At 44.9% G+C, this 23,034-nt stretch overlaps 1 protein-coding gene across 1 annotated transcript in view; it reads left to right on the top strand.

Annotated features, from left to right (window-relative positions):
- Window positions 1-23,034, top strand: part of jmy (junction mediating and regulatory protein, p53 cofactor) — a 74,866-nt gene that overhangs the window by 8,699 nt on the left and 43,133 nt on the right. Inside the window, exon 2 of the mRNA XM_084325289.1 lies at window positions 17,452-17,625. Within this exon, the coding sequence (XP_084181415.1) occupies window positions 17,452-17,625 (174 nt within the window). The remainder of the gene's footprint in view (window positions 1-17,451; window positions 17,626-23,034) is intronic.

Genomic DNA, 23,034 nt, shown 5'->3' with positions numbered 1-23,034 from the left:
CTCCAGTCAAACATACTGTTGCTGGTCTGGACTGGTCCTCTGAGCTCCTCTCCAGTCAAACACTGTTGCTGGTCTGGACTGGTCCTCTGAGCTCCTCTCCAGTCAAACATACTGTTGCTGGTCTGGACTGGTCCTCTGAGCTCCTCTCCAGTCAAACATACGGTACTCTTGCTGGTCTGGACTGGTCTTCTGAGCTCCTCTCCAGTCAAACATACTGTCGCTGGTCTGGACTGGTCCTCTGAGCTCCTCTCCAGTCAAACATACTGTTGCTGGTCTGAACCGGTCCTCTGAGCTCCTCTCCAGTCAAACATACTGTTGCTGAGCTCCTCTCCAGTCAAACATACTGTTGCTGGTCTGGACTGGTCCTCTGAGCTCCTCTCCAGTCAAACATACTGTTGCTGGTCTGAACCGGTCCTCTGAGCTCTTCTCCAGTTGAGCTTTCGCCGCAGCAGGGTTTAAATCCCCAAAATTGTCATATCCTGTCGTCTCTAGAGCCTCCTTTCTCTCCTTCACGTGAAGTTAAATCTACTCTAAAAACTCTGTGCTGTAACTCTGCTGCACAGACCTAAAAATAGCTCCGCTGTCCACACAGACACTTTCAGTTTATAATGTTGTCTGACTGAAGTATTGATGACACGCTTAGTATTTTACAAATTATGCTTTTAATTTGATGAATAGGGCACTGATATATGTGGATTCCTGAGTAACACGGACACCACTGACTAGTGACTACCACAGCAAGCCTAGTCCCTGGCCAAAAACAAAGCAGATACAACGCCATGAATCGCAGCACACATCAAATAGATTGGTCAAAAACATGTTAGTATTCACTTAAACGTGTGTGTGTGTGCTTGGGTCTTCACACGTGCAGATTATATCGTATCTACATACATTTAGTAGAATTTATGAGCTTATATGCCTAGCTGCGTTTGGTCTTTTGAAAAATGGTTGTGAAGTTGAAAAGTCACATAGTATGACAGCATGCGCAGGCAAGGCATGTTCCCCGGTAGCCACACACAGTACCAACACAAATATTATTACTAGTATATCCATAATATAGATGATGACATATCGAAAACTTACTCATAGTATATATTTCGATTCTAGTGTTTGTATTGTAATTTAAAATACAGCTGATCACACTGCCTACTTGCTCAGATGTGTGTATATATTTATATTGTTTAAAAATAGTTGCCTATTTTAACTTTTCTACTGTACTATTATCGCCTGTATTTATGTCTTTCTACCATTACTCTGTGGACATGACGAGATATATCGTGACGTAGGGACGAGAGAAAAATGTCCATCGCTTGATATTTCCGTCTTATCAGTTCTATCGCTATTGTCGCAAAAACGCGCCAGAATTGCTTTACGTCAGTATTTTACGTCACTCCGACCCCCCGCACAGCACACATGTGCTGCAATAACAAACAAACGCGGAGGAGCGTGACACAGAGCCACACTCCCGTACGGAACAGCTGGCCTGTGATGCGAACCGCTGTGTGTCAGCTGGCCGACTCCCCCGTCGTTTTAAACGCGTATGTGTGACTCTCCGTCTCCGCTGTTTGAACACGCGGCCGTGAGGGTTGTTGCCTGCTGAGCAGCAGCAGTAAGGCATCGGACCACAACCGAGACACACAAACTAGTGGAAACTGCATTCTGTAGGACCGGCGAACCACATGAACAAAATGACAACTCTGGTCGAGGCAAAATAAAAACCGGATGCATATCACATTCACTTACCACAAAGGTATAGTGGTGTAAGGCTGTGTCCACTAAAAACCTTTTTTTTCAAGGCGGACCGCTTTGAAAAAAGAAGAAAAAAAAGCTCAAGAGCGTTTTTCTGAGGCTCGCGCCAGCCGTGGCTCCGCCCCTTCCTCGATGAGTTACATTGATGAGCGCGCTCCTTTCCCAAAAGTTTCAACTTTATGAGCTGGGAGCGCTCCGACCAAAAACGCTGCCGCCCAGAGCTCATAAAACGCGAGGCGCGTCGCTGGGAAGAGGAGCGCGCCTGTCGCTTCTCCAGCATAGAAATGAATGACGGAAAGGAGCTGACGACTCATAAAACGTCCCTGCTTGTGTCCCTGGTGGACACAAGCAAGTTTTTGGGATTCGAACTTCGTCAGGGTTTTTCGAATGAACGTTCAAACCTTCGTTTTTAATATATATATATATATATATTTTTTTTTATATTTATATATATATATATATATATTTTTTTTTTAAATATCCTCAAACTAAATCCTCAATTTGAATAAAGTGATTAATCTGATTAAATTAGTCTTTTTTTTATTTGATTAAATCAACTTTCCAGACCCAGCTTAAGGAGAAGCCCCAGCCCAACTAAATCAACTTTCTTTAATGAATATATAACTCATCAGTTTCTTTTAATACTATAATATTAGTGTAGCCTAATCTTTATCTGCAACTGTGAAGAAAAACCCCAATTGGTTTAAACAGAATTAATAGAAAAAAATATTAAAACTTTTTATTTAATTTTTTCTTTTTTATTAAAAATAAATCATTTGAATGTTGATTTAGAATTTGAATGCCAACGTAACGAACGGAGGTTCGAACGTTTGGGCTCAGCCCTATAGGGGTGACAGTGTTGGTTGGCAGTGGCACCTTTGCATGGTTGCCTCCCACCGTCTGTGTGTGAGTGAATGGGTGAATGTGAGGAACAAAAATTGTAAAGCACTTTGGATAAAAGAGATGTATAAAATGCACCATTTGCCAACCATTTAGTGCATACATTTCTGCCATTGGCTAAAGCCACACTCTGCTTTGTCGTCTTTTGCGTCTTTGCTTAGTCGACTTGTGTGTTTGACGCTATTTGCTCATCCTTATGAGGGTGCCGATTTAGATTCTAATGTATTGTCGTCATCATACAGCAGTACAATGAAAAGAAGTTTAGCATCCATCCAACCAGAGTGCAAATGTAACGGTGAATTCACTGTTCGAACCTCCGTTCGTTACGTTGGCATTCAAATTCTAAATCAACATTCAAATGATTTATTTTTAATAAAAAAAATTTAACGTTTTTTTCTATTAATTCTGTTTAAACCAATGGGTTTTTTTCTTCACAATTATACAATGTACATGTGTTTAAACTGGGTATAACATATATATAAATGAGTACTACTGAGTAAAAGTGCTAATCAGATGTATACAGAGTTGTAGTATTAATATCTAGAATAGAAGTACTTTATTGATCCTGACGGAAATCCAGCCCTAGTACAGATTGCTCACAGTCAACATTTAGGTAGTAAAAAATCATGAATACGAATAAAATACAGTCTGGGATATACATTCTAAAATATACAGTAATGTACAGTGATACAGGTATAAAGACACTGGTAGTACTAGTACAGTAAGTCATACTGGCCAGCAGTGTGACTAGTAAGAGCAGGTAAGGGACATGTACAGATATAAGGGGCGACAGTGGCTCAGGAGGTAGAGCAGTCGTCTGGCAATCCGGAGGTTCCCGGTTCGATTCCCGCTCCTCCCGGGCAGCGTGTCGATGTGTCCTTGAGCAAGACACTTAACCCCTAATTGCTCCCGATGAGCAGGTTGGCACCTTGCATGGTTGCCTCCGCCATCGGTGTGTGAATGTGTGAGTGAATGTGTGAGTGAACGGGTAAAATGTGAGTAACAAATTGTAAAGCGCTTTGGATAAAAGCGCTATATAAAAAAGCAGCCATTTATATAGATGTAGTATCTACCGGTAGATCTGGTGAGTCAGGAGGAGAGCAGGACACGGAACACATTAAAACCACCGTGCCTGGAGCACAAGACCTCCTGCTGAGGCTGAACAAAAAATATTGTTTGTTTCCTGTTGGTTGTCAGTTAAGGCCATGGGTAAGTAGGGAATTTATTTAATAAAATTTTTTTATTTTATTCTTTCCCACGGCGACTATGGATAGGGAATTTCTTTATTTAATTAAAATGTTCACAACAACATGGATGCATGTACTCTGTCAGCATGTTTAATATCCATAATACTAAAGGTTTGACTAAGATTTCTATGAAACTTTTTTTAATTTTTTTTAATTTCTTTTTAAAACCTCATAAAATATATTGGGTCGCACCTAAATCGGCAGGGTCGGTCGGCAACCGGAAACAAACCATTATTTTTTTTTAGGCCTGAGGCTGAACAACACTGTCCTCATGAGCTGATATATATACATCTTCTGATGCGTCAATGGAGCCTCGCTAGTAGGCGACACATTAAGACGTAGAAAGAGTCTTTTACAGTCTCCAGACGTGTGATGATCCTCTCTTCCCTCTTCTCAGTCCTCACGGTAAACGGAGTAGCATAGATGTGTAGCAAGGGGATTGGGTTTCTTCAGCAGCACAGTCGTCTGGTAATCCGGAGGTTCCCGGTTTGATTCCCGGGCAGCGTGTCAAAGTATCCTTGAGCAAGACACTTAACCCCCAACTGCTCCCGATGCGCATGTTGGCACCTTGCATGGTCGCCTCTGCCGTCGGTGTGTGAATGTGTGAGTGAATGGGTAAAATGTGAGGAACAAATTGTAAAGCGCCTTGGATAAAAGCTGCGATATAAATGCACCATTTACCAGTTACCATTTTATTGAGCGTTTATACTTATCATTAGGGCACAAGTATCTTGTGTTTTATTATTATAGAATATAACCAGGCGGCTTCTTGGAAAAACAATTTGCTCACTTTTATTCTCTGCCACATAGAATAGAATAGAAGTACCTTATTCAGGCGGCCGGGTAGCGCAGCTCACTAAGCGTCTGTCTACCACCGCAGATACACTGCTATCGAATCCAGCTGTCGGCGGTGCCTCCGGCTTGGCCCGTTGTCATACTGACACAATTGGCGGTGTCAGCGGGAGGGAAGCCGGTGGGTGGTAATCTGGTCGTTGTAAACAGCGACTCCTACAGGTCGGTCAGGGCGCCTGCACAGCGAGGAAGGGATCTGGGTGAGTTAGTCTGCCCTCCCACACGTTACACTCACCCAATGAGAGTCCTCGCTGCCAGGTGAAAAGAGGCTGCTTACTGTCTCCTATGTATCGGAGGAAGCATGTGATAGACTTCAGGGCTCCCTAGACCGGCAAGTGGGGGGCAAATGCGCACAACAACCAGGAAGGGGAGGGGGTGGGAATTGGCATAACGACTATATTGGGATGGGAGGAAAATACAAGAAAAATAGGAGGAGAAAAAGTGGATAAAAAAAAAATAAGTACCTTATTGATCCAGAGGGAAATTCGGCACCACAGATCACTCGCAATGGACATTCAGCTAGTCAAAAATCTAAAATAAGAATTAAAAGTATACATTCTAAAATATGTATATACATTCTAAGACTGTGGAGTACAGCTCCATGTCAGTATGACACAGGTGCATTGATTATTCCTAGCGTGTGATAGTGCTCCTGCTCTTCTAAAATACAAGTCCCAAGCACTTGTATTCTCAACATGTCTCTAATCTGTGTATTTTGAAATGCAGAAGCAGTGACTCGTTACATGGATAATCAATGCACCCGTGTGTCATATTGACCACTAACTACACTCCACAGCGGCGCTTCAGAGGCGAGAAACAATAACAATCACATTGATTTTCAGGACGCTGTGTCGTCCGCACGGATTCATTCATTACCTCACACATCTACAGTCCACCCTGCACAGCGTCTTCACTCTCTGGACCTAAAGACTTTCCTGGCTGTGGCTTTAAGGAACCCGGCAGCTTTCTGTCCGTCACCCACTAGCTGTGGAGCTTAGTTATGCTGTAATATTTAGACACCAGCAACGAGCATTAATGTTGAACCACTTGCCAGCGCTTAGTCTCATCTATATGGACTGTCGCTAGTATACTTGTCTTCATCATCGTCATCGTCACAAGACCTAGGGGTGCGACAGTGGCTCGGGAGGTAGAGGTAGAGCAGGCATCTGGTTTCCCAGTTCGATTCCCGGGTAGCGTGTCGGTGTGTCCTTGAGCAAGACACTTAACCCCTAATTGCTCCCTATGAGCAGGTTGTCACCTTGCATGGTCTGCCGTCGGGTGTGTCAGTGAATGGGTAAAATGTGAGTAACAAATTGTAAAGCGCTTTGGATAAAAGAGCAATATAAAGGCACCATTTACCATTTTTACCTATCAATCGTTCTCCTCTTTTGATCATCAACACTATAGAGAATTGTAATAGAAATCGCCTATTTTTCTGATAATTTTCTGATAAACAGCCCACAAAACAGCCATGATGTAGTCATCAGCCTCCTTCTCCCTGCTTTGGAACAGACTTACTCCAAGGGTCTCGACCACTGAACTATATATATTAGGCTGTCCTGCTGTATGTCAGCTGATAGAGTTGTGCCCTTCCTGATGGCTTGTTGTACAGAACTTGTAAGTCGCTTTGGATAAAAGCGTCAGCTAAATGACTAAATGTAAATGTAAATGTATGTCCTATGATTATCCATGACTTATCGCCAGCCTTGATTCTCAAACGACTTTGGGCTGCTACAATTAGATAAGATTCAAATTTATTGTCTTTATACAGCACAACGGAAATAAGTTTGGCATCCATCCAACCAGAGTGCAAATGTAACAGTAAAGTGCAATAGTAATATACAATGTACAGGTTATTAAACTGGATATAAAATATGTAAATAATATATATAAATTAGTACTATTGATTCCCACCGTTTTGAAAAAGCTCACTTCATATCTCAATCACTATGTCACACAGTCCTCAGTAGTTCACTTCATATCTCAATCACTACGTCACAGTCCTCAGTAGTTCACGTCATATCTCAATCACTCTCAGCCATCATCACCTGTCTGACCTCATTGATGTTTATTCTGATTTATATGAACGCGGTTCTTCTGTAGTGTGGCAGTGAAAGGGTTAACACTCTGTAGTGTGGTAGTGAAAGGGTTAACACTTTGTAGTGTGGTAGTGAAAGGGTTAACACTTTGTAGTGTGGTAGTGAAAGGGTTAACAGTGTAGTGTGGTAGTGAAAGGTTAACCTTTAGTGTGGTAGTGAAAGGTTAACCGTCTGTAGTAGGGCTGGGCGATATGGAAAAAAATCATATCGCGATAACGATATGATAATTTTATTTTATTTCTCGATATCGATAATTATCGAATTGTTATAAGTATAATTTTTTATTTTTTTTTAACAACAGATGTATGTTTATTTTGCAGCAATTCTTTGTCATTGCCGCCATCTTTAGTGTTACATCCCCTCACACTCCAGTTCTCAGGCTGCAGCTGGTTTAAAAGCTAAAGTAAACCGGCTTCTCTGCTGGCTGTGGCTCCAGAGGAGTTGAACAGTTCTGGCTCTGCTAGTTTATTTTCGATCTTTTGGCGCTTTTTTGGTGGACAAACCACCGCACATGTGCACTGTGACTCGTGACTGGAGTCTAGTTCTGCTAGCACACATAGCCTACTGTGTACAGACGGTTTCAAAATGTATTTTAAATTAGAAAGCAAACAAAATAAATGGACAAGAGAAAAAGAAATCTGAATTTGGTCAGTATTGTCATTTGGACAAGCAAAGCCATTACTTTAAGTTGCAGGCAAGAAAGACAAGTCTGTCCACTGTCTCTGGTTTTAAAACTGCCCTGTTGCAGGTAAAAAAAAGAAAAGAAAAAAAAACGATTTTTCGTTTTTTTTTTTATTTCGATATTCTATATCGATTATTAAAATATATCGCGATATTTATCGTTATCGTTATATCGCCCAGCCCTAGTCTGTAGTGTGGTAGTGAAACGTTGACCTTCTGTAGTGTGGTAGTGAAACGTTGACCTTCTGTAGTGTGGTAGTGAAACGTTGACAGTCTGTAGTGTGGTAGTGAAAGGGTTACCATTAACCGTCTCTAGTAGTGTGGTAGCGAAAGGATAACCTTCTGTAGTGAAAGGTAAGTGAAAGGCCAGGGTTAAAGCACACCGCTAGGAGATAGATACCCTAATGAAACTGCTATTGGCAGACAATTTCAAGGAACTTTGTGTTGGCGAGTGTTGGTGGAGGCTTAGTGCTGCTGACAGGAGTAGTGTGACAGCAGCTCAGGCTGCTGCTGCTGCAGGGGGCTGAGTCCCTCGCCTGCAGTGGCTGAAGAGTCTGGCCTACATTTCTAAAGGGAGTTAATCCCCTGAGTTCTTACTGGTTCCTCGACTTTCCTCTGTGTGCGCGCGCGTGTGTGAGTGTGTGAGTCCATACACGTGCATGCATACATGTGTGCTTGTGTGCGCATTAGGCCTCTATATCAGTGTGTGTTTTAGTTTAAATTAGATTGTCATCATACAGTACGAAAAGATGATTAAACTGGGTATAAAACTATAAAATATATAAATTAGTACTACTGAGTAATAGTGCTAATCAGATGTCTGTACAGGGTTTTAGTATTAATATGTACAGTGATACAGGTATATAAAGACACTATGGTGGTAGTAAGTCAGACATACTGGCCAGCAGCGTAACTAGTAAGAGTAGGTAAGGGACATGTACAGATATAGATATCGTATATCTACAGTTTGTCACAGTGAGTAGGCAGTGGGAGATGCTGTAGCTTCTCATCACAGCCTCATGAGCTGGCTGTAGCTCAGCCAACAGGTTAACAGACGGGCATGCATTGCAAGCACAGGGCTACTCAGTAGCTACCTAGCCTACCATGAAGGGGCCCAGGCGATGGGTCGAGCCACGTGTTCCTTTATTAATCCCTTTGGAGGGGGGGGGGGGGGGGGAGGGGGGTTGGGGGTACAGGCAGGATAGGTAGTAAGTAATTAATAATGGCTCAGGAGGAAGAGCGGTCATCTGGTAATCGGAAGGTTCCCGGTTTGATTCCGGCCTTGAGCAAGACACTTTTAACTTGTAACTGCTCCCGATGAAGTGTGTGTGTGTGTGTGTGAGACATAAGTTGTAAAGCGCTTTGGATAAAAGCTGCTATATACATGCAATCCATTTACCATTGAATGATAATGGTGATAACAGTAGTAGTAGTAGTGAACAGTAGTGAGTGGCAGGATTCAGTCAGATAGCAGTAGGGGTGTAAATATTTGACCCCACTTCGATTACGATTCTTCAGGCAACGATTAAATGCATCATGAAATCTCTTCACTTGACCACGATGCGATTAGATACATTTTCGATCAGTTCATTCTTCCATCCATCGTTCTGGGTACATCCTAGTCAAGGTAAGTGCTATATCTGAGCGTATGTGTGTAACGCTAGTCCATAATGTATTCCGTTGGTGACGATCAAAGCATTGAAAAAATCTTTTTTGGATCTTGACCGGAAGAAACTTCGTGTCAAATGACTATAGTATTGTATCCATAGCTATAATATAGAATATAGTTATAGCTCTACAAACAAGGTGACGGACTCCCTTAGTTTAATGGGTGGCCTCGCATAGCCGTTGCCCGTAAGAGGCGTGGCACAGAATGTGTTAAGAGTCAGATAGTCCTAAGAGTCCAATTGGCAGCAGTCCATGCTCACGGTTGTGGAGCCTAGTGGCTACTGGTACGAAGGACTGGCCTAGGTGGTATTTGTGGTGTGTCGTGGATGGATAAGTCTATGGCTGTCTGTGCTACTCATCTTGGCTAGCTCCTCATAGAGGGGATGGGAGGGGTTTTCCAGTATAGCATCCAGCTTTTTCCTCTTCCTCCTCTCGGCCACCACCTCTAGTTTGACTGGCTCGACTCACACTATATGGAGCTAGCCTTCCTCACCAGCTTAACGGGTCAAAGGTTTAACTGAGTTTACTACAGCAGTACTGGTGGCAGTTAAACTTGTTTAATATGGTTTGAACGATCCATGTTGTTATTGTGGGACTTAGAAACATGGAAGGCTGTTTTTACTTTTTCATAGATGACAGCCTGTTCTATTCTGTTCTATCAGGAGGGTTTGTAATCATCAGTCTGCTTCATGATGTGGTAAAAGGTTTTTGTTTCTATCTGCATATGACATGGTATTGGTAAATACAGCCTGTGCAAATATTTCCATTTCATTCCTGTTAATTTCCATGGAAAGTTTCCACCTTTTTGAATATTCCTGACATTTTGCAACCCTATTCACACCTCTGTCACCACCTGTGAATTGTTCTTAAAGGAACATGCCAACATTTTGAGACATTTGCTTACCGTCTTGACTCTTCTCCAGGGAGAGACAAGATAGATAGATACCAGTTTCCCCTAACGGTGCCGGTTAGCCTTCGGGAAAGGTGTTGTTAGTTGGACAATGCCTAGGCTAACCGGCATCTTCTTGTCTCTCTCTGGAGAAGACGATATAAGCTAATTTCCCAAAATGTTGGCGTGTTCCTTTTTAAGTTATTCTGGACAGTGGACACACTCTTCAGAGCGGGTGGGTTCAAATGGAAACCTTGGCGGAAACAATCTCACATTGTCAAACACGTTGCCAATGACGCCGTTAAGCCTGGTTCCTTTTGATTACGACAGAAGAATCCTCAGACGGTGCCTTTCAGACACACACAGACTTGTTACCACCACCCAGCTTTAAAGAGAAGATTACAACCATTTCAAATCGCTCCCTACCAGAACACATTTAGTCTGAAGGGAGGATTACTGCAATTTCCTTCTGAACTTCTGAACACCGCGTTGCCGCCGTTACTAAACGCCTCCGCGGCTGACGAGAAGCCATGTGTGCCGGTTTCAAAGGATTTGCCGTTTTCACATCACAGGTAAGCGGTTTTTCGCTGCTCTCTCCCAGACACTGGAATTAAAAGGCAGAAGAAGAGAAAAATGCACAAGCGAGCAAGACCGAACAGATTTGGCACAAAACCGGATGAGTGTGCCTTGATGATAGGGCTAGAGAGAGAGAGAGAGCGGGTCACGCAGACAACCGTGCCGTGTTGGCAGCTATCTCTTCTCAGCCAGATTGGCCTGTAATTGCTCACTCGTGGACCAGTCAGGGGGCCTCCTGTAAACCTGGTTACTGGCTGATTTATCACACGGCAAAGTCATTAGTGATGATGACCCTAACCCCGGGCGACCCTAAGCTGCGATCTGACCGTACGCCTTTTTTTCCCCCCTTGCGCTCAAACGCGAGAGGCCGGCGTGTTATTAACGGCGTGTTACTCGCCGGGAATCTGCCCCCCCGCGCTGCTCCTCGCAGCCCTCCTCCAGGCCTGGTTGTTCATATCTCGGTTCGCCGAGGTTCGTCAGGAACGGCCGAAATGAGGCATCTCCATTATGGATTTAATTGTTTGTTTTGCTGTCTTTATTTCTCCTCGGATCCGATTGGTCCGTCGACGAGAAGGCGTGTTCAAAAAGGTGTCCGATGTGATCACAGCCGCTTGTTTAGGTCAGAAAAGGTTGAACCAACAACATTCACAGAGTTAGTTCACATTCAAACCAGCCCATGTAATGTAGCTTCTGGAGTCATCTTTTCTATTACAGTAGGTGAAAAAACATGACTATTTTTTTATGTTTTCTTATGCACAAACATCAACAGTATTCCCACAGTACCAAAAGGTGAAAAGGTCAGTCACGTGTCAATTTGTAAGGTCGGGTATCTCTGAACTAGCCTGAATTTATGGCTTATTTTATTTATGACATGGCTGGCTAGTGGCTGTTCAGGAGCAACTTCATATCGTCTACAAGGACCAGTCAGAATGTGCCGTATGTGCTCCACTGATGTCAAGACGTGAACACAAGTGGTCGCCTCTGTATCTTCAAGACTAATCACAAGTTTGTTATTAATGCTATTTTCCTTGTCAGTCCTAGCTTTGTGGAATGAGATTTACTGCTTGTGGAGATGCATGCACGCTTACGCACGTCCGTCGTCCACACACACACACACACACACGCACGTCCACACACACACACTGACACACACACACACACACACACACACACACACACACACCAACTTAAAACCATGCTTTCAGACTAGTAGTTAGTCATCATGGCCTGCCCTGCATTTACAATGGCACGTCAGAATTTAACTTTGTGAGGATTCCTTCCTTTCTAAGGAGGTCGTTGGGGTGGGGTTAACTTGGCCTTGGGAGGGGCATGTTGAACTACAGGACAAACAAATTACATACTGTCTGTCACCAAAAGATACTGTTGTTTTTGTCCTCTGTGACTAGTGTCACATTCACCCGTTCACTCACACATTCATTCACACACCGACGGCCAGGGACCGAAACTAAAGCCCGCCGCCCGCCAGGGGCGCTCAGTTTTTACCTTTGGCGCTTGACACTTAGAGGGCTGCCCGCCGTGTGGCGTGTAATCAATCAAGTTCATAACGATACTCTTGTTTTGAAAATCTGTGCGGGTCTCATTTCCGCCCCAAGCGCATCTCCAGTCATAATATCGATGGCTCCGGCAGTTAGCAACATTAGGTTCGTATGATACTCTAGGGCTGGGCGATATGACCAAAAACGTTATCGCGATAAAATTATAAAATTATTTTCATATAATTCGATATCGATAATTATCGTCGATATAATGTCTGTCAAGTTTAATTAACTTCTAATATGCTGCTGGGAATGTCTCAAGTCGAGTTGATGTCGTCATCAGTCCTCGCACGTTAGCAGTTAGCCGACAAGCGGAGTATCTCATGACAATAAATATGACACTAAAATACTCTCTTCCGCCACAATATATTGAAACGACGTCCACTCCCACACTACTATAATTGTGGCCTCAGAATTCAAAACACACACATACTCGGCACGTAAATATATAAAACAGTGCCGTGCAAGCTAGTTAACCTAGCCAGCCTGTTGCTTCTACGCGGTGTATTCCATGACAATGTGCTAAATATCACACTAAAATACTCTCTTCCGCCACAATATATTGAAACGACTTCCACTGTATACCCCCACTACTATAAACGTGGCCTCAGAATTCACCACACACACATACTCGGCACGTAAATATATAAAACAACGCTGTGCAAGCTAATTAGCCTAGCAAGCCTTGTTGTTGAGTGAGTCCTACCGCTCTGGGTCTCCTTCCGGGTCGCCCGCCTCCGTCGCTCTCGGCCATCTCCTTCACTGATTGGTTGTTAGCTGTTGTGCGTAGCACGTCATCACGTAAGGTTGGTTGTTGTTAGTGAGTGTGATGAGCCGAGGCTGAACGGAGCCAAGCTTGGAAAATCGATATATCGAAACTTTGCGACCACGTTTCATGTTTATTTCGAGGAAATAATTTATCGCGATAGTTATCGTTATCGTTTTATCGCCCAGCCCTATGATACTCTTATTTTGAAGTCATATCCGCCCAGCCCTGCAGCGGGATACTATTGGCTAAGGGCTTCTGCTCGCAGTGCTCCTGTCAACACAGAGGCAGTCTGCTCTAGTCTAGAAGAGCGGACCTCCATGAGCTACCGTTACTGTTTAAACGGTATCTAGCTGGCTAGCTACTGATAGCTGCTGATATCAACAAATGCTCCAGCAATAGTCGACTCAAGTGCATAATACCTCCGTTCCCTCGTTAGCTAGCTCACGTTAGCTAGCTAGCTCACGTTAGATCTAGCTGTCCCAGTAAACTAAATTGTCTTAACGTTATCTACCGGGCTAGCAGTAGCTACAGATAGCTCCTGATATCAATGTCTTATAACATTGATTGAATGCGTATTCTAGCTGAGGGCATGTTGAATGTGATTTGACAAAAGAACCGTAACGTTATATCAATAGGGTCCAGCTGCATCGCCGGAGAATCCTTGCATGCTGAATGTAGGGTCTAGCTGAATATAGGGTCTAGCTGCAGGGCCGGAGAATCCTTGCTGGAGCTGGAGGCTACTCAAGTATACACACAGACAGTGGAGCTGTTTGCAGATGGCGAGCATTTTGACTTATTGCGTGGTGGCGATGTCTCGCAGATAATACAACTACAAGTATGATTATATAATATATATTTTATTAAAAAACAATTTTTTTTATATAAAATATATATATATATTTTTTTTATCAAAAAAAATTTGGCAGGTAAGAAATATGCTTGGCGGGTAGATTCTTCCCATCTACCCGCCACTGGCCGGTGAGTCAAAAAGTTAATTTCGCTCCCTGCCGACGGCAGACCGTGCCTCCACCACGACCAGACTCCTGTTCAGTCACAAGATCTGATGTGATTTTGAATAAAGAGGACATGGAACCCACATGTTAGAAACACTGGAACGGCAGAGTTTCATAAAGCAGCCACGACGTCATGTGTGTGGGGGGGCGGGGGGGGGCCTCAGGAGTTAGAGGGCTCATCTGGTCATCGGAAGGTTCCAGGTTTAATTCTGGCTCCTCCCAGCAGCAAGCCCCTTGACCCCTAACTGCTCCTGATGAGCAGGTTGGCACCTTGCATGGTTGTCTCCACTGTCGGTGTCTGAATGGGAGGCATACGTCGTTGTAAAGTGCTTTGGATAGAAGCTGCTATATAAACGCAGTCCATTTACCATTTACACAAACGCACATAGACTGCTTAATGTACACACACACACACACACCAGGAAATGAACACCAGCTGGTAAATCTTGGCTGTGGCGCTGGTAAGTTCCGTCTACACACAGTAACAGTCACTTTGCCAGGTAACCAACCATGATGGGTATGTTTATGTAAAACTATTGCCCTAGCTTCTCAATAGTTTGAGCGTCGTGGACCACACATATTATTCAATGCATTGCATTTTGTTACTGTAGTGACTAGAAGAAGGCGTTCCACATCACGGCTCCGGCCGCCTCCTCCTCCTCCTCCTCCTGGCTGCAGAACAATGCTGCTCCATGCGCGTCGCCCGCATAGAAACTGTGTCTCACTGTGGACTCGTCGCACGACCCGCATGACCTCACGGCAGCTTTATGGAACTCCGCTATTGTTCCTCAACAGTTGTTAAAGGAAAGTTATACCCGCTCGGCATCCGTGTTCCATTCTCTCCCTGTGTCGCCCCAGAGGAACAGGACTCCTCCGGTCCTTGTATCGGATGGATAAAACTGGGAGGGGGGGGGGGGGGGGGGGGGAATTCACTCCGAACATAGTTTTGCGAGCGAGAGCCTCGATTTCTTTAAACGACTCCTAAATAGCTGTAGTTTCGTCTCACCTCGAAAACGTCCAGTGACGGGAGCCACCTCTCCGAGCTAAAGGGGTTTCCCCCCCGACTCTCCAGCGGCTGCAGGGGCGGGGGGGAGCCGCTACGCGGTTGGCCGGTGGTTGCCAGGGAGACGGAGAGGGCCAAGGTAAACAGTAGGCGCAGTGTTGGAGCTGAATCGCGCAGTGTCTCTGCCCCAGTCCCCAAAGTGAGGGCCGAGGGAAAGGCCAGCCCCAGGGTTCAACATAAGAGCCTCCATTCATATCTATAGCCCACTTTACACGACGACACGCAAGATAGACAGGCGCGTCTATTCGCCGCTTAGGGGCGGGGATTGGGCGGTGGTACATTTCAATATTATCCCAGGCAGGCACCGCTGAAGGGGAAGTATTGTACTGTGTGAATTGGAGCCGGTGGTTCCTTAAGAGATGATGGGTGCTGCCCGCCGCGCGGACAATAGCCGGTTTGATTGTGTTCTCGGCGGAACAGTGCGAGGCCTGTGTGTGGAGGCCTGGGACATATGGTACGCATCAGCATTAGTCTAGTTGGCAACGTTTTTTCCTGGTGTACAAAGTTGAAAGAATGTATTTTATATTGCGAGCGCGACCTCACATGCACACACGCATAACGCACTTGTCTCAGGTTACCGTTGCTTTGGGTGAAATGGGCTTCCTTTCCCCCCCCTGAGCTTTGAAAGAGCTCTTTGTTTTTGAGTCCAGTTTTTTTTGCTATTATGAATTAGGCTCTGAACGAGGACCACCGCCGCACACTGACGGATGAGATAAGATATTCCTTTATTGATCCCATTGGGGAAATTCGGGCGTCAGAGCAGCATTGGGGAGGGGAGGTACAGGTATGGGCAGGGTAATAGAAGAAAGATAGAAATATAGGCAATACAATTGGATTAATATAGAAATATGAGAAAAATAAACGGTGTGAACAAAATAATTACCTCTGAATATACGATTATGAGAATAATAAATGGTGTAAACAAAGGTGCAGATGAGGGTCTGTATAACAAGTTACAATAAATATAGGCAATAAAGAATTTTGAATCTGAATATATATATACTATGAGTAGGCGTAAAAGTAAAGAATACGCAAGGTACCCTAACTGGCATGATATACTGTAGGTCATACTCTACTTATGATCATTCACTACCTATGAATCGGCAGTACTAGACTCACACTCATTAGTAAGCGCTGAGATACATGGCTTAGGCTTAGGCTATTTCCTGGTATGCCTGTGTGAGTGTTTATCCCGTAGTGCACTGAAGAATTAGAGTGAAATATAGATGCAAAAAAGCACTGATAGACAAATGCAGAACTGAGGAACTATGGATAGTTGCTCTCAGGAATGTTTTGATTTGAATGGTTGTCTTTTTACCTTTTATTTTATTTATTATTATTTTCTCTCTCTCAGGTAGTAAGAGTTTTATTTTAAATGTTATGATATTGTAAGAACTTTAAGAAGGAGGCAGGACCAGATAAGCTGTGCTTCCTTCTGCCTCTCCAACTCATCCATGTTTGTTTTTCTATGGATGAAGACGGGACTCATTTGTTTACGTTTATATTTTGGCTTTACTGTGATTTGTACGTTTGTTGTGTTTGAGATAAATACAGATCAAATGAAAATCAAAGAGTTTTTCTTGAGCCGTTTCGGTGGTTGAATAAGATTTGCGACCCTGAGATCCTTTTCGAGTATTACCGTTCCATCATGCTGGCCTGTTCTCAATCTATTTGAGTTATTATACAGTATAATATCTTAATGTGTTCCCTTCTCATTAATATTTGTTCAATTACCCCAAACTAATGGTCTGAGTCTATACTGTTCAGGAAACTAATGGTCTGAGACTGAGTCTATACTGTTCAGGAAACTAATGGTCTGAGTCTCTGAGTCTATACTGTTCAGGAAACTAATGGTCTGAGTCTATACTGTTCAGGAAACTAATGGTCTGAGTCTATACTGTTCAGGAAACTAATGGTCTGAGTCTCTGAGTCTATACTGCTCAGGAAACTAATGGTCTGAGTCTATACTGTTCAGGAAACTAATGGTCTGAGTCTCTGAGTCTATACTGTTCAGGAAACGAATGGTCTGAGTCTCTGAGTCTATACTGTTCAGGAAACTAATGGTCTGAGTCTATACTGTTCAGGAAACTAATGGTCTGAGACAGTCTCTGAGTCTATACTGTTCAGGAAACTAATGGTCTGAGTCTCTGAGTCTATACTGTTCAGGAAACTAATGGTCTGAGTCTCTGAGTCTATACTGTTCAGGAAACTAATGGTCTGAGTCTCTGAGTCTATACTGTTCAGGAAAAGTGATGGTTTGAGTCTATACTGTTCAGTAAACTGATGGTTTAAGTCTCTACTGTTGAGTAAAAGTGATGGTTCAAGTCTATACTGTTCAGTAAAAGTGATTGAGTTATTCTATAACATCTTAAACGTGTTCCCCTACCAGCTGCTGGAGCGTCACCGAGCCACGGACCGCATGGTGGAGCTGCTGCAGGTCTACCCCGAGGAGGACCAGGCCTACGGGGAGCTGCTGGAGGCCACCACCCAGCTGTACCACTACCTGCTACAGCCCTTCAGGGACATGAGGGAGCTGGCCATGCTGCGCAGGCAGCAGATCAAGGTAGAGTCTCTCTCGCTCTCTCTCTCGCTCGCTCGCTCGCTCGCTCTCTCTCTCTCTCTCTCTCTCTCTCTCTCTCTCTCTCTCTCGCTCTCTCGCCACTCAGCTGTACCACTAGCTGCTGCAGCCCTTATTTTATACTTATTATACTTATTTTATACTTATCTATTTTTGTCTAGCACAATCTCTGGAGCAAAACGGAATGAAGCATTTTATATAAAAGTATTCTGTACTTCTGTATGACAACTACCTAAAGAAAACTTGAAACAAGGTAGTCTGTCGCTCTCTCGCTCTCGCTCTCTATCTCTATCGCTCTCGCTCTCTCTCTACCTACTCAGCTCTCTCTCTACTTACTCAGCTCTCTCTCTCTACCTACTCAGCTCTCTCTCTCTCTCTATCTCTATCTCGCTCTCGCTCTCTCTCTACCTACTCAGCTCTCTCTCTACTTACTCAGCTCTCTCTCTCTACCTACTCAGCTCTCTCTCTCTATCTCTATCTCGCTCTCGCTCTCTCTCTACCTACTCAGCTCTCTCTACTTACTCAGCTCTCTCTCTCTACCTACTCAGCTCTCTCTCTACTTACTCAGCTCTCTCTCTCTACCTACTCAGCTCTCTCTCGTTCTCTCTCCACTCAGAGACATGAGGCAGCAGATCAAGGTAGAGTCAAGTCAAGTCAAGTCAAGAGTTTTAATTGTCACGGCATACAGGTATACAATGAAATGCGGGTGGTACAACATATAATAGAATCAAAAAATTAAAAAACAACATTGTGCAGTAAACAGGTAACGGGTAACATATGGGAAATGCTAGTTAGCTTTGGTAGTGCAATACACTGTTCCTGTTATTCTAATTTAAAGTGTCCTTTCCTTTGGCCATAAGTGTGCGTGTGTGCGACATGAGTGTGTGCCCGCTCATGTTAAAGTGTTAAGTGGCTGCTCGTGTGTGAGCGTGCACAGCGTGCGTGTCGTGTGTGTGTTCATGTGTGCTTGTGTGTGGATAGTTCAATGTTCTGAGCACTCAATGTTCATTGTTCATGGCTCTGATGGCCTGGGGGAAGAAGCTGAGCCTAAGCCGCTCTGTCCTAGTAGCTGGGGTTCGCAGGCGTCTGCCTGACCTCAGCAGCTGAAACAGGCTGTTATTGGGGTGGTGAGGGTCTTTCATTATCCTGCAGGCTCTGGATTTGCACCTCTTGTTGTATAGAACCTGCAGGGGGGGTAGTGCAATACCCGTGGTACGCTCGGCTGAGCGCACCACTCTCTGTAGGGCCTTCTTGTCCTGTGCCGTGCTGTTTCCATACCAGGCAGTGATGTTTCCGGTCAGGATGCTCTCTACAGCTCCTGAGTAGAAGGACTGGAGTATCTTCCCCGATACTCTGAACTTCCTTAACTGTCTCAGGTGGTAGAGGCGCTGTTTCGCCTTCTTTACTACTGTGTATGTGTGTTGACCATGTCAGGTCCTCTGAGATGTGGACCCCCAGGTACTTAAAGCTGCTCACCCTGTCCACGGTAGCCCTGTTAATCATCAGTGGTGTGTGTGTCTCCTGCTGTCCTCTCCTATAATCCACGATCAGCTCCTTGGTTTTACCAATGTTCAGGAGCAGGCTGTTGTCCTGGCACCAGCGTTCCAGTACCTCAACCTCCTCCCGGTAGGCCTTCTCGTCGTTGTCCGAGATCAGCCCCACCACCACCGTGTCATCTGCGAACTTCACTATGGAGTTGTGGAGTCTCTCTCTCTCTCTCTCTCTTTCTCTCTCACACACACACCACTCAGCTGTACCACCTCTACCTGCACAGGCAGCAGATCAAGGTAGAGCCCCCCCCCCCCCCCCCCTCTCTCTCACCACTCAGAGACACGAGGTGGCAGATCAAGGTAGACCCCCCCCCCCCCCCTCCCCTCTCTCCCTCCACTCAGAGACACGAGGTGGCAGATCAAGGCAGCCTCTCCTAATTAGACGCCGCCCTCTCGCCACTTGCTTTTCCGGGCTTGTTGTGGAGTGGGTTTTGAATCTCACACCGGCCTTGAATGATTTATAACGCCGGAGGATAATTGGTCTGCCGCCGTGGGCCTCGGCCGCGAGAACAGCTTGACGCTAACTAACGCTGCCTGGGGGGGGGGGGGGGGGGGGGGTTAAGAAGGGTTTCTGTTCCCGCTGGGGGGCCTACTAGTATCCATGCTGAAAAAGATTCTCAATCCAAACATTTAAAGAGAAAACTGAACTTTGAGGAACTACCGGCAGCTACGGGGGGCAAAGATACTGTACCAAATTATTATTATTATTGTCCTATTCCAAACCGTTTCAAAGGACGACATCCCAGATGGCTCTTGAGTAAAGGACCATCTGTCGGGGTCAGGTTATAAAATATCCGCTGGGATTGTGGAGGGAGGAAGATGGCTGCCTGTCCCCATGGCAGCGTAGACCAAGGGTCAGGTGAGGTTCATTGCACCGGGAGAATGGGCTCTATACAAGTGCCCACGCATGATGACTGGCGCTTGTAGAGTAAGTCCTTTGTAATGACATTAGCATTAGCCACTGAGGCTAACCCATACTGTGTTGATGATGGTCTAGTAGCCAGTCTGTGTCTGGGGGCTGAGGAGGAGGGCCAGACGGAGCAGGCTAACTGGGCTGTGTTGATACTAGTAGCCAGTCTGTGTCCGGGCCGGGGGCTGAGGAGAGCCAACCAGAGCAGGCTAACTGGGCTGTGTTGATGGTAGTGAGTCTGTATCTGGGGGCTGAGGAGAGCCAACCAGAGCAGGCTAACTGGGCTGTGTTGATGGTAGTGAGTCTGTATCTGGGGGCTGAGGAGAGCCAACCAGAGCAGGCTAACTGGGCTGTGTTGATGGTAGTGAGTCTGTATCTGGGGGCTGAGGAGAGCCAACCAGAGCAGAGGATCAGCCTGAGAGGCTTTGCCCGCCCAGAGCAGCTTAACAAACAGCATAAGTATTATTACAGCAGCCACTAAACCACTCTGTAATTCTGCAGGCTCGGCACACTCTCTCCTCTCCTCTTCTCCTCTCCTCTCCTGTCTCCTCTCTCTTCTCATCTCGTCCCCTCTCCTGTCTCCTCTCTCGTCTCGTCCCCTCTCCTGTCTCCTCTCTCTTCTCGTCCCCTCTCCTGTCTCCTCTCTCTTCTCCTCTCCTCTCCTGTCTCCTCTCTCTTCTCCTCTTGTCCCCTCTCCTGTCTCCTCTCCTGTCTCCTATCTCCTCTCCTCTCTTCTGCTCTCCTCTCATCCCCTCTCCTGTCTCCTCTCCTCCTCTCGTCCCCTCTCCTGTCTCCTCTCTCGTCCTGTCTCCTATATCTTCTCCTCTCTTCTCCTCTCATCCTGTCTCTATCTTCTCTCTCTTCTCCTCTTCTCTCGTCCCCTCTCCTGTCTCCTCTCCTCCTCTTGTCCCCTCTCCTGTCTCCTCTCTCTTCTCCTCTCTTCTCCTCTCATCCCCTCTCCTGTCTCCTCTCTCTTCTCTCGTCCTGTCTCCTATATCTTCTCCTCTCTCTTCTCCTCTCGTCCTGTCTCCTCTCTCTTCTCCTCTTGTCCTGTCTCCTATATCTTCTCCTCTCTTCTCTCTCTTCTCCTCTCGTCCTCTCTCTTCTCTCTCTTCTCCTCTCCTCTCCCGTCTCCTCTCCTCTGGCTATGTGCTTCATTAGAGGCTTGAAAAGGTAAATAAATCTGTAAAGTAATATTTCCTGTCCTCCTGTGACCTCTGTGACGGACTAGAATATGCTGCTGCTACGTCTGGTTACAGTAGGATGTTACGCAGGATTACACGCTTGTTATAGTTTATTACATGCTCTCCAGTGTTTCCCACAGGACTTTCAGAGACTATGGGGGGTGAACCTCCGACCCCCTTTATTTTTTTTTATTTTTTTTTTACATTTTAAAGTTAAATGCATCAATCTGGTGCACTTTGAGAGCAAAATAAAGAGGCTAGATCTATGATGAACTTTGTGCTCAAAACACAAAATCGACTAGACTAGTGCTTCCCAATCCTCTCCTCGAAGCACCCCAGCCGTTCAATGTATTTGTTCAATTCCACCACCAGCATAACCTGATTCAACTTAACTAGCCCTTTATTAGTTGAATCAGATGTGCTGGTGGTGGAATTTAACAAATGCATGGAACGGCTGGGGTGTCTCGAGGAGAGGATTGGGAACCACTGGACTAGAGCATACATTTGAGCCATCAAAGAAATTAAGCAAAAGTGGTTACCTGTGTTGAACTGGTTTATTTTTTAGAAAATAAAGAAATATAGTGGATTACTATTACTATTTTTGGTTCATTATACAACTGGCGGGACTAATTCCCGACCCGCCACAGTCTAGGTAATTAATGGGAAACCCTGGCTCTCTGTCTCTCTTATATACTCACACACACACACACACACACACACACACACACACACACACACACACACACACACACACACACACACACACACACACACACACACACACACACACACACACACACACACACACAGTCACACACACACACTGCTTCTCTGTTGTGTTAATAAAGTTAATGTAGCAATCCAGTAGTTTCTGGGAGGGATGCACCGGTATCTGGTACCACCAGGCAGGCTATCTCATTAATATTTGTTCAGTGACCCCAAACTAATCTGGTCTAAGTCTATACTGTTCAGTAAGACTAATGGTTCAGTTATGTACTGTTCAGTAAAACCGATGGTTTAATTATATACTGTTCAGTAGAACTGATGGGTTAAGTCTTTACTGTTCAGTAAACTGATGGGTTAAGTCTCTACTGTTCAGTGAACTGATGGCTTAAGTCTCTACTGTTCAGTAAACTGATGGGTTAAGTCTCTACTGTTCAGTAAACTGATGGGTTAAGTCTTTACTGTTCAGTAAACTGATGGGTTAAGTCTCTACTGTTCAGTAAAACTGATGGGTTAAGTCTCTACTGTTCAGTAAACTGATGGGTTAAGTCTCTACTGTTCAGTGAACTGATGGGTTAAGTCTCTACTGTTCAGTGAACTGATGGGTTAAGTCTCTACTGTTCAGTGAACTGATGGGTTAAGTCTCTACTGTTCAGTGAACTGATGGGTTAAGTCTTTACTGTTCAGTAAACTGGTGGGTTAAGTCTCTACTGTTCAGTGAACTGATGGGTTAAGTCTCTACTGTTCAGTGAACTGATGGGTTAAGTCTCTACTGTTCAGTGAACTGATGGGTTAAGTCTCTACTGTTCAGTGAACTGATGGGTTAAGTCTCTACTGTTCAGTAAACTGGTGGGTTAAGTCTCTACTGTTCAGTGAACTGATGGGTTAAGTCTCTACTGTTCAGTGAACTGATGGGTTAAGTCTCTACTGTTCAGTGAACTGATGGGTTAAGTCTCTACTGTTCAGTGAACTGATGGGTTAAGTCTCTACTGTTCAGTGAACTGATGGGTTAAGTCTTTACTGTTCA

This window comes from Notolepis coatsorum (genome assembly GCF_963971535.1).
Source record: "Notolepis coatsorum genome assembly, chromosome: 11".
Taxonomy (NCBI): Eukaryota; Metazoa; Chordata; class Actinopteri; order Aulopiformes; family Paralepididae; genus Notolepis; species Notolepis coatsorum.
Note: the sequence above shows the minus strand (reverse complement) of the source record. Positions and strands in the feature narration are given on the sequence as shown.